The 12,498-nt window shown below is 54.6% G+C and overlaps 1 protein-coding gene across 1 annotated transcript; it reads right to left on the bottom strand.

Annotated features, from left to right (window-relative positions):
* Positions 1–852: 852 nt before the first annotated feature.
* Positions 853–11,326, bottom strand: TGME49_256910 (hypothetical protein; the record flags this gene model as incomplete). Its single annotated transcript, XM_018781124.1, has 13 exons — positions 853–2,837; positions 3,139–3,272; positions 3,633–4,040; positions 4,637–4,972; positions 5,637–5,835; positions 6,237–6,415; positions 6,890–7,050; positions 7,422–7,498; positions 7,873–7,969; positions 8,633–8,783; positions 9,316–9,953; positions 10,365–10,453; positions 11,253–11,326. 13 exons carry the CDS (start codon positions 11,324–11,326, stop codon positions 1,724–1,726), a joined length of 3,657 nt encoding a protein of 1,218 aa, XP_018636959.1. The 3' UTR covers positions 853–1,723.
* Positions 11,327–12,498: the final 1,172 nt, after the last annotated feature.

Genomic DNA, 12,498 nt, shown 5'->3' with positions numbered 1-12,498 from the left:
AAAGACTCGAGAGACGAAGGATTGCTGCATGCAGATTAGAAGTTGCGTGGTGCGTCTGTTTCCTTGGGAGGCTTTGTCGCCAGATCTTGTGATTGGCGTCTCATGGTTCTTCACACATTCTCTGCTGAATTATCTGTAGGCTCTTTCGGGACCTTGGGAGGTGACGCAGTGTCCATGTGCAGCCGATTACGGTCGCGGTGGTTGCTCTCTTGCCTGATTACTGAGTTCTGAGTCACTTCGAAATCCTTCAGACGAAACGGAGACACCCCCAGAAACTGCCAAGCGGACGTTCGCCGCTGTGCTCTTTTTTTCGCTGACGCGAGTCGACAGTTGAGCAACTGCAGATTTCGCTTTGCGGTTTGCCGCAGAAGAAGGAGGAGGAAAACATCAAACGAAAGCGGCCCGCGGAGAGGGGCAGCCAGCATCAGCAGGCTCGGGTGGCTGTGCACAGTTCCTTTTCCGTTTCGTTCTCTGCGTGTGTGTCGTCACGCAGCTGTTGACCGTTCTACGATTTTTCGACAGAAAAACGTTTTGAAAAGTCCGCACAGTCAAAAACGCGCACTGGGACAAGCATCACGTCCGCTTTCAGACGTCCTTCCCCCAGACAAACAAATCTGCCAAAAGAGGTATCACTTGCAAGAGCATGTCATATTTGTATGCATATATGCATATATATACGTATATATATATATATATATATAATCTGCAAATTGGTACATAAACGATGTATGCCGTTTACGCTAGAGACAGTTGAATATACAGTTCTGTGATTTGTAGCCGTAGGTCTCAGCTCGCCGGGCGCCTGCACAGGCTGTACGCGTTGACGCTGTCTACAGAGTCGTCGAGCGAAGCCGCGGAAAGAGACGAAGGACGCCTACGAAGGCCGCCGCGCCGCCTGAGGTCCTCTGAAGGCGAACGCTGAGGTAGCAGAGAGTGGAGGCAGTCACGGCAGAGTCACACGGGCGCGCCAGAAGGGCGTCTCACCATGACCAGAAGACGAGCCACTGATGTCGGAAAAAAGGCGCATCTGAGGCCGAACTCCACGTCAAGACTGGACTGGGTTCCGCGTACGCAGTTGACGAGTCCCAGCAGTTCAGCGCTGACTTCTTTCTTTTCCACCTTTCGTTGTCAGATCGCTCTGTGCGTCATGCAGACAGTGTCTCGTTCTCTCTCCACGCTGCCGCCATGGTGTCTGTCGCACACCCCTGCCTGGTCTTCTTTCTCGCCCAGCGTCTGTTTCCTCTCCACTCTCTCCCTCCTCGCTTTTCCCCTCCTCTCGCTCCACTCTGCTTGCCTCCCTTCGTCTCTCGCTGCCCTCTCCGTCGTCCTGCCAAGGCGACGCGGACGCAGCCTGCTCGTTTCGCCTCCTTCGGCGTCGAACTGCGTTCCTCCCGACTGTCATGCGCGACGCGAGCTGAGACGCAGAATGCATGATTGGTTGGCGCGTCTCGCCCACACGGCATATGAAGGACCTCAAGCGAGTTCTTGTTGAATTCAAAAGAATTCTAGATAAAGCGACGCATGAGTGTGCGACAATGGAGACGATCAACTGAGGCTGGAACGTCTGCGCCTGAAGGCGCCCTTGCAGATCCACTCTGGCAGCGAAGGCATGAACAGCGCGCGTCTCTTCCTTCCCTCCAGACTTCTCATAAAACTTCCGAACGCGTGGTTCGTCCTTGTTTTCCTTCGCGTTCTGTTTCTTTTCCTCTCCCGGGTCTCTCGCTTAGTCTCGCTCCTGCTCTCCTTCGTCTTCGAAAGGCAATCCTGCAGCAGTGGTGGCGTCCATGTCGATGTCGTCTTGAGGCGCCTCTCGTCTCTTGTCCAGAGACCCTGTGTGAAGTTTGGCATCTTTTTCAGCAGCCTGTCTCTTTTCTCTCTCGTCCTTCCACTGCAAGACTCCGTTCGCTGCATGCACAAAGACTCTGTTGTCCTCGTTCTCTCGCTCGTCGCCTCCTGTTTTCGTTGCTGGTGCGCGTTCCGGAAAACATGGCTCGGCCCAAGCCTCCCCAGGCAGAGAGCAGCCAGGCGGCAGAAACACCGAGAACGCATGTGCATTCGTCCACAAGTCATCTGCTGCATCTGGTTTTTCTTCGTTTGCACCGCATGCGTTGAGTTTCTCTTCACTCTCGTTCGTTTCTGGAAAGCGCCGCACAACTCGCCGCTCCCCTCCGGGCGCCTCAGACATTCTTTGTTCGGGACTGCATGCGCGAGGCGCCTCGTCGGCGCCTCCCGCGCCCCAGGTCTTCGTCGGCGAGTACGCACCATCGCACTGAGGAAACCGGGGAGATGAAGCAGCAGACAAGCCGCGTCTCTCGCCGCCACCGTCACCTTCATCTCCCCCGTATGCATCTGTTTCTTCTCGTCGGGAGTTGTGGCGGATCGCCTCCGTCGAATGGGTCTCTTCGTCTCCGTCCTGACGTAGCCGTCGTTTCTCTCCCCTCGGTGGACAGCTCTCGGCTGTCGCCTTGGCACTTGGTTCTTCCCAGTTCTCTTCGCTTCTTCTGGATGTCTCTGCCGTCTCGCGGAAACGTCTCCTCTCCCTTCCTCGTTGTCTGGCAGCCTCGCGGCTTTCTCGGCACGCCTCCACCTGTCGGCGAATCTCAGACAGAAATTGCTGCAGCTGGCAAAAGAACGCCGCGCCTTCTTCTTGCTCGTCCTGCATTTCCATCAAGACGTTTAGCCGCACTGACAGACTTGAGAAGACGGCGTTCGCCTCCATCCGCAGTGCCTCGGAGGCGCGCGCCTTCTCCTCTCGCGTAAAAAGACACCATGCCCCCTCGGAAACAGACAACGTCTCCCAGGACGTCGTCGCCTCTTCTAGGTACGTTCGGACGCTCCTGCAAAGGAAGGCGCAAAGTCGAGAAATGAACCGCGTCCCATCGAGAGAGGGCGCAAGAGACGAAAGGAGTTGAGGAGAGAGACGTGAGGCCGAAGTGACGCACACTGGCTCATGCATGCACTCTCGCGGTCCTCCCTGATACAGGACTTTCGAACCGAAGAACAGAGAAAGAAGCGAAAAGCGTACAAGGCCTGGGGATGCTTCCTCGCCATGCTAAACTAAATAGTGCGCGAATGCAGGCGTCCGGATTGTTTGTTGCCTGCATGCAGCTCTGTTTGCTTGCATGCACTCGTCCTTACCTGCATGCAGTTGCGATCCGTTCTTGGGCGGCGCCAAGAGTTGCTTGCTCCTCGCGAAGGAGAACAGAGTCGAAGAGTTCCCCTTCGTTCCGAGCTCGCAGGAGCAGGCTGTGTACGGCGTCGAGGTCAACGTCCTGAGAGCGAAACCAAAGAAAACATGTTTCAAAGAGTCATTTTTCTCCTTGGTTTCTGTGTCTCAGCTGGCTGACGGCTCTCTCTTCTCCTTTTCTGCCTTCTCGGTCCTCGCGGATGGGTCTGCAAACGTCGTCATTATTTCCAGCCGTCTACAGTGTGCTTGGTTCTGTCCTGAGAGTCGCGCGTTTTCTCTTTGTTCCCTGTCTAATTGCTCTTCTCGGTCTCTTCGGTCCTCTGCTCTGCGTTCCCCGCCGTCCTTCTCCTTCTTCTGTGTCACGACGTCTTGTGCTCTGTTCTCGCTCTTGTCGACCATGTCTGTCTTCCTCTCATTTGTGCTTGTCCGCGCCTCTCTCTCTCACCTCCTGAATCCTGTTTGCTTCGCTTTGGAGAGCGTGGACGGCCGCCTCCAGGTTGGCTAGAGCCTGGTGTGTCAACTGCAGCTTCTCTTCTCTTTCTCGGATCCTCGCGTCCCTCTCGGCCGCCCTCTGCGTGCGTTCTGTCTCCGTCTGTCGGCTCTGCATACACGCCTCGAGCCTGGGGAGGAGACAGGCAAGAACCTCTGAGGGTGAGGCAGCTTTCAGAGTCGCGCGCATGCAGAGCGCAGAGCCGCCGGAGTTGCGCGGAGCCTGCGCGCTTGAAGGGGGAGAACCGACCGCCGAAGGTGACGAGACGCGCGACGGCGGAGAGCGTAACGAAGAACAGAGGGGAACAGGGAGCACTGCCTCTCTCAGCTTCGCCTCCAGAGAAAGATTCGCGCTCTGCGCTTGCTGAAGACGGAGCAAAGACGAGGGAAGACCAACCAAGAAAACGCGATTCTCACAAACAGGAAAAGCGTCGACAGTCCACCCGACACACTGGAGAACGGTGACATGCATGTCGCTTCTGGATGCTTCAAAACGCCCTGACTGTTCCCTCTCTCTGCATGCACGTAAGGCGATGTGCGAGCGGCCTTGTGTCGCATCTCCATCTGGAGATGTCGAGCAACGTCGATCTCGTTTTCCACCTAGAACCGAATTCGCCGGACATTCAACTCTAGACCTCTCTGTGAGTCAATATATGTATATTATATATATATATATATATATATATATGGATATGTCCATATATACATATATGTTCGTGTGAATCCAAAGTATATGCATACACAAAGATATATATGTATATATATGTATACATAAATGCATATACGCATATGATCACATGTTTCTGTATATACCAGGAGATATATCCCCGACTATCCGACCATCAATATGCGTGTATTTTAGGAAGCAATCCACCGTCTGCTGTTCCTGGTCACTTTGCCTTCCTGAACTTGGACTTTTTTTCTTATTAAGCTCCGTTCCTCCCCTGTGACATGTCTCACTTCAGCTTTGCTGCGATATTTGTCAAGAGACACCCGAAACTGGGAAGCAAGTTCTGAGGCGGGCACCAGCAGCATGAGGCTCTCCTCGTCTGACAGTCGATCTCCGCTGTCGAGATCTGATTCGTTGCAGTTTCCTCGCGCGTCTGGCGTCCGTAGCCGTTCCTTTTTGTCGCTGGACGGGTCGCCGCTCTCCTCGCGAAAAGCCTCGTCGGCTGCTTCTTCAGCCTCCAAAAGGCGTTCGATGTCAGCGAGTTGCCTCTGCGTCGCCACAGAGGCCTGCGCGAGGAGCGCCTGCTGTTCCTCGTAAGCGTCGAAGCCGCCTGCAGCTTGGACTGCCTGAAAAAGGACATCCAAACCAAAACGCAGGAATAGGCAGAGATCCACTGCATAGGAAGAACCTCTTCGTATACCTGGCATTCAACTCGAGCTATATGCCGACACCCATACGCGTACAAACATCGTTATATATATATATATATATATATATATATATATATATGTACATATATATTATACGAAGATATAAGTACATATACGCATGTTTGAGTGTGGGCATCGCTGTGTGCCTGTCCACGACTAAACGAGTTTTTAAAGTGGATGCACGCAGCGATTTATCATGGCGTGAGTTGAGGCTTCATTGCGCATGTGGTGAGTTGCGGAAGAAGGACGAAACGCAGCAGCGGACAGAAGGCATCCGCAAATCGACAGGGTCCCGAGGCAGGAGCGACGCCAGCTGCGAGACGCGAGTCAGCTGCGAGACGCGAGCCAGCTGCGAGACGCGAGTCAGCTGCGAGACGCGAGTCAGCTGCGAGACGCGAGCCAGCTGCGAGACGCGAGTCAGCTGCGAGACGCGAGCCAGCTGCATGCACGGTCCAGTGGTGCGTTGAAGACCGTGGCAAAGTGCGAGTCGTGGACGCTCTCTGTGAGCACAAAGCGAGCAACGCAGGACCCAGATGGAGACGAAGACGAGCGCCTGTCAAAGAGAAACCGAGGGCAGTACCCTGATCTGATTCCAGAGGTGGGGAGGCAGTTCGAGAGTCAAGTCGGCGCGGGGCTGGTTGCGAACTTTCTTCTCCTCTTGAAGCTTCAGAGCGACCTCCCGCAACTGGTCGGGCAGCTGGCGCGCGAGAAGAAAAGACGAAACGCCAGAAAGCTCCTCAGACACGCGCTGCTTCAAGTCCCGAACGCCTGCCCGATATCTGCAGATGGCGAAGAAGAGAAGTGACAGGAAAGAAGGACAAGAGACCAGATCTGCGGGGGAGCGAGCGGCGCGCGGCGAGGCGTTGAAGGCGAGAGCAGAAGAGACACGAAAAACGAGAAGAGAGAGATACGGCGAGACAGAGAGAGGTGAATTGAACGCGAGCTCAAAAGCGAGAGGGAGAGCGACGAACCGGACCAACATCGAGAGACATCACACCACAGAATCGAGCGCGAAGCAAAACGAGGTCGGGGGAGGGCAACGCAGCCAAAAACCGACGCAAACAACTCGTTAAATGGGGACAGCGCTGAGACCCGCAGCTCCATGAGTAGACTCTGAACGCATCGAGGACAGACTCCGTTCCCCAAGAGCATAGAAAAAGGACGCCAGACACAAAGTTACCTCGTGGCGTACTCCTCGCCCCTTAGGCGAACAGACGTCGGAAGAAGCTGACAGAGTTGCGCCGCGGCATGCGCGTCCACGTCCTGCAAATCCTGAATGGCGACCGAAGAAAGCTCGACGCAGCACGCATGCTCCAGAGGCGTCAAACGCGACGGATCCGGTACGGCCTCCAGATACACCTGAATCCAGAGGCAAGTGCGACAACGAAAGACTGGAAAGTAAATAAAACAAAGGGCGCCCGGTCGCGCGCTCTCCGCGGTGCCGCGAAGCCAGCAGCGCTATTTTATCAGCTCCACGTTCACCGTCTTTGACATGGTGGAGGGAGTCGGCTCTCTCGCGTGGACTGTCGTTTTCACCCTTTCTAGGCATTTTTTTTTCGCCTGCGTTCCACTTGATCCTCTGCGACACTTGGCACTGTGACCCCAACATCTCAAAGAAACTCCCGAGGCTTTTCTTCTGCCGGCCGCCCGCAAGTTCTCAAACCCCAGCAACACAGCCGAAGCCGCTCGGACGCCATTTCACTTCCTGGACGCAACTGTCTCCGTGTACAAGCCGATGGGCGTGGACGCGGCCGCGCAGGCTCCACAGGGCCTGCAGGGCCCGGCGTCAAGACGGTGACGACGAACAGCCGCTTGCCGTTGTGCTCTGCTCACCACGGCGTTGTCGCGTTCCAGTTGCTCGTGTGTCTGGACGATGTGAGCAAAGAGACCGCTGAGGTTGCATTTCAGCGAATGCGCTTCGACGAGTGCAGCAGCTTGCGCAAGAAACTCCCGACAAACGCGAAGGCGCGCTACCAGGCGGCCGTAGCCTTCACCTGCCGAGACAACGCCGAGAGCAGAGAATCGCTCAAAAGACAAGAGAAAGCCGCCAGGGACATGTGCGTAGAAAACCCATGAAACTGTTGAAAGTACCCTAGCAAACGCAAGACGCCACGACGTGCACAGAATCGATTGCTGATCCTGGGTCGCGACTGAACAGCATGCAGGCCAGCTGCAAGCGAGATGAAAGCCGACGCAGTAAAAGTGAAAACGCAGAAGACGACAGTGAAAACGGAGAAGAAAATGTGAAGTCACAGGCGGACCCAGCGCGGGCGACACGACGACAGATACAGCGGGAGAGAGAAAGAGAGGAAAGGAGAGCGAGAGAGAATGAAACAAAGGACGGAGAAGACTTTGAGACCCTCACCTTCCATTTCGACTTGTTCTTGTTCGTACCGAGCGAGCTGAAAGTGAGCCGCGGCGAGGTAGGACAACTCTTGGCTTCTTGAAAGAAAACAGGAACAAGCAACTCTCAAGAAAAAACGCATGACGGCCGCCTACCACAGGCGGCAGGGGAGAGACCACCGCGGCGGGGGAATGCATGCAGAGACCTTTCCACGCGTGAGGCAAGCGAGCAGCAATGCCAAGAGAAAAAAAGCAGAAGGCGCGGCAAGAACAGAGAGCACACAACGATGAGCGAGAACAGAGAGGAGTCAAGATCCGAAGGAGCAAAGACGCCGAAGACAGGACAACTCATCCACGAACAGAGGTCGTGAGACTGCAGCGCGTTAGGAGGGCGTTCTGTCGAGACAAAGCAGGCACAGAGAATTGTCGGATCACGCGGTTCGCATGCAGATCCGACCTTCATTGGTCCTCACTTGAGCCATGTCGCCAGCACACTGGCTTCTGTTTGTGGGCGAGAGTCTGCAGCGTCTCCACCGGTCGATGCAGAGAGAGGAGACTGCAGCAGCAAACCTGGGAGAGAGAGAAACAACCGGAAGGAGACGCGCGAGAGAAGAGTGGAAGAGAACAGAGGGGAAGCGACGAAGGCGACATGTGTAGCAAAGAGACTGAGAGAAAAAGGCTTCCATCGGAAGTCGAAGGAACGGCCTTTCTCCGCAACGTCCGTGCCTCGTTTTTGCCGTCCTCTGCTCCTTCGGCATCTCGGCCGATTACCGCCATACAGAAACGATCGCCCAGGAGACGAACGAACTCTTCCACTGGCGTACTATTAAACATATCCCAATATAGTCAAGCACTTCGATACGCATGCACTGGCGAACCAATGCAATCGTTTGTTGCTGCTCGCACACGGCCCGGAACGCATGCAAAAACGGCGACTCGCGTCCACATCGATTCGCACCTACACAGATGTAAACGAGTTGAAACACAGAAGGGTACTTTCAGATATGCGCACGATCACATATAATATATTTATATATTTTTTATATATTATATATATGGATTATATATATACATAAAATATTATATATATATATATAATATATATATATATATACACATAGACTTGTCTATGGAGACTCTGTCGTCTTTACATGTAAATGAGTAACCGGATGCAAGGATTTCTCGGGATGACTTAGGTGGGCAGGCCTCCATGGACAGCACAGTGGCATTTACCAGGCTGTGCGGTTGCGTTTGTCATTTCCTCGACACGAAGAAGGTGAGACAGAGCCGACGCGTAGAAAGTCGCGACTTGGGAAGCTAACATCGATAGCAGTCTCTTCCCCAACTTCTCTCGCAGTGCTCGCTCATACGAAACACACTGAGCCTGTGATCACATGGCACAGCGAACAGGTTGCTTTGCATGCATTCCTGCTTTTTTTTCCTTTCTATCTCACACCTTTCCGTCTGCGTTTCTGTCCACATTTCCGCCTGTGGGTCGCCTCTCCTGGTCTGCTGCCTGAAGGCTGCGTTGACCTTCTCACTCTCTACTCGTCGTTTCTTTGTCTCCTCCCTCGCTCTCCTTTTTCTGCCGCCCCTCTGTCCTCTGCTTTTCTAGGCGTCACCTTTGTTGCCTCCACTTGATTGTTTCTCCCCATGTTCTCTGTTTCTCCCCTCCCCCGTTATCTCTCTCCCTTTCTCCACTTCTCTTCTCTTTCTCCCCGTTTCCTCTGTCTCTTTTCGATCCTGATCTTCAATCCTGCTCTTCAATCCTGCTCTTCAATCCTGCTGTTCGGTCCTGCTGTTCGGTCCTGCTGTTCGGTCCTGCTCGTCACTCTCTCTGTTCTCCTCAGTTCCCCCATCCCCTCTGGGCCTTGCATCCTCGTCACATCTCCTCGTCCTTCCTTCTCGCCTCGCACCTGCGCGCGCATCATGAAGCTGTAGGCCGTGAGCGCATGCACAGAAAATTCTGGGCAGGCGGCGGCAGCGGTCATCTCCGCTGCGGTGTACGGCGCCGCGGAACTGGCTTCTCTTTGTTGAACAGACTCGGAGGAGAACATCGACGGGAGCATGTCACGAAGAAGCTCGAAAATTCCCCCCGCTCTCCGGAAGCGTTCCAGAGCCTCCTGGAATTCTTCAAGCTTCTCGCGATTCACAAACAGCCCTGCGTTCGCTTCGCATGCAGCGCAATTAAAAATCGCGCAAGCCTTCTCAAACGCCCAGAAATCTGCATGCAGAGCGAACCGACCCAACGAACTCCCCACCAAACGCGAAGACGCGCTCGACCTTCTCCCCGCCTTCTCCTCCTTCTGCGGCGAAAACGCGCAACGAGACAGAGACGAAGAAGCAGAAGACGAAACGGACGACGAAACGGACGACGAAGAAGACCGTGGGGGGGGGCAAGCAAGACTGCTTGTCCAGAGCGACGCGAGGGACGACGAGAGAGAGGCGGCGCCTTTGTGGGGAGGCGACGAAACAGAAAAGTGCCTCTCCAGCAAACCGCACAACGTCAGGTAGGCCCGATGGAGATCCAGCAGTCGCGTCGAACCTGTCCGAGCTGTGCGATGGACAAGCAGACGGAGAAAAGAGTGTGACGCAATGCATTACAGGGAGGCGAAGGCGAGACTGCGACAGAAGCGACGAAGGAGTAAAGGCGACACTGGAGCAGCCTCAGAAGGCAAGGAAGCGAGAGGGAGGAGAAGATGCATGCACACAAAACGAGTGCAAGTCGTGAAGAACCGCGAGAGAACACAGCTCAGCCGAGATGTGACATAGACGAATCTGGGCAGGCAGAAGACAAACGCAGATGCCTTTACTCTGGAAAAGGCGAGGCGATTGCCCCTTTAGCAGGCTTTCCCTGCTTTCGCAGAGACGACGGTGAGTCCCGAGCATAGCTCCGCAGCGTCTTTCGCAAAAATCATCTTTTTCAGCGGCCGCGAGACAGCGGCGAAGTCCTGCATGGACTTACGAGATACTCTGGAAATCTCTTTGCGGAGTCGATGCCATTTTTGAAGAACGGGGCGTACCAAGTCCAGTTGGTGATGCCCATAGTGCTCGCTGCATGCAACCGAGCCATACCCGCACAGAGAAAAACGCATGGCTGTATTTAAGTGGAGAACCGAACACAAATATGCACATACGCATACATCCATATATATATATATATAGGTTTATTTGTACGTATATACGGATACGTGACTGTGGCGACGGAACTGGAGAGAGAGTTTCATCAAGCGGCGAGCAGAGCGATAGAGGAGTCGAGACCGTTTTGTCTGTGAGCAAGGACCGCTGCGCCTTGTCCTCTTTCTGTGACGTCTTGCTTCTACACAAGCGTCCCCGCGTCGAAGAGAGAGACTCGGTTCCGTCGACGCGAGACTCGACGCCAGAACGGAGTTGTTTTCCGGAACGCGAGAGGTTCACCCACGAGGCTGGGGTCAAGGAACGAACAGATGGCACAGATGGCAGCTCACGAGGTTCCGACGCTCAGAGCTCCTGCCACTCAGAGAGACGCAAAGTACGTATGTCTGCATGCAGAGGGACTGTGGAGAGGAGAAACTTCCGGCGAAGCAAGGAGAACGAGAGCCGCTTTCAGGACTCGAGGTCGACGGCCCGATCGCGCGCTCCACAGAGGGGAGAAACGTCCGTTTCGCGACAGGCTGCATTCCAAGCCTTCGCCACTGTTTTTCTTCCCCGTTGCCTCCGTGACCGCCAGCTTATCTCGCTGCGTTGCCGCGCGTTTCTCTGCTTTCTTTGTTGTCCCCGACCCTCTAACGTGGGCGCTGTGTTTCCTTCCTCCCCGGATACCTCTTTTCGTTTCTGGCGTCGTTCTTTTTGGTGCCTGTCTCGTTTCCCTTACCGACAGTGCTGCTCGAGAAGGCCGAGGAGCTCGGCTTCCCCCCTCTGGGGCAACTTTAGCGGAATGGTTCTCATCTCTCCCTCATTTGAAGGAAACAGACTTGCCGTCTGGCTGCTGGCTTCGCACTCGGCGAAGGACCGGAGCGAGGAAGCCGCCCAGAGGAGCGCGTTGGAGAGGAAAGAAGCGGGAGGAGAAGTGAGAGAGACGAAGAGGGAGAGGAGGCGCTACCGTGTGCGAAGCAGAAGAAACGACGAGGATCCCTCGGTTCCTGAACTGCAGAGGGCTGCAGAAAACGCGTCAAAGACGCAGCTACCAAAGAAGAGGAAGAAACGCCGCACTCGGGGGTCAGAAAGATACGAAGAACAGGAAGCGGGGAGAGATGCACAGGAGGAGGACGAGCTGTTTTTATGAGAAAACTGTCTGGTGGTTCTGAAAAAACTCAAAGAGCGAAACCTGTCCGTGCGTCGATCACTGGAACTCCCTCTCTCCTTTTCATTTCCAGGTGAAGCAGAACCTCGGCCGACGTTGCTTCCCCGGCCCAAAGAAAGGAGGCTCACAGAAGAAACCGTTTCCAGTGGAAGACAGAAAACTTCGCGCCGCAGCCGTGGCGACCAGAAGTCAGAGAAAGACAGACAAGGACGCACAACGGCTCTGCGGGCAGAGACCTTGGACACCGAGCGGGGAGAAACGCGGGAGTCGCCACGGTCGCTTCAGGCGAGGAATCGAGAGACGAGAAGCGCTGAAAACGAAGAGGAAGGCGAAAAGAATGCACCGGCGAGAGTCCTCCGCAGATACGGTGGTAGGCTACTCGTTTTGGGTCGCGAAAAAAATTCAGATTCGAAGTGGACTCATGAAGACGTCAGGAACCACCAGTCCATCTGGTCACTTTGCCTTCTGGGCGCTAGTTGTCTTCAACCTGGAGTGCCCGCACACCAAGGAGGTATGCGTGACATCGAGCATCCGTTGTCTTTTTCGACCTCTCTACCTTAAAAAGATAGAGAACGTGAGGACGGGAAAGTGAAAGTCCGAATTCGTCCCCGATTTTTAGCGTCGTTTTTTTTGCCAACAGACTCGAAGGAGGCGCAGTGCCTGTCACGTGGAAAAGCAGAGGAATGGCAAGCAGAAAAACAGGGCCGTTTCTTCTCGAAACAGGAAGAAAATGGAAAGCATTGCTTTGTCTGCAGACGAGGACGTTTCGCTTTTTCAGTCCGTTCTTCGGTTTCACACTTTTTAGCGACACAAAAGA

The sequence above is a fragment of the Toxoplasma gondii genome, chromosome VIIb (genome assembly GCF_000006565.2).
Source record: "Toxoplasma gondii ME49 chromosome VIIb, whole genome shotgun sequence".
Taxonomy (NCBI): Eukaryota; Apicomplexa; class Conoidasida; order Eucoccidiorida; family Sarcocystidae; genus Toxoplasma; species Toxoplasma gondii.
Note: the sequence above shows the minus strand (reverse complement) of the source record. Positions and strands in the feature narration are given on the sequence as shown.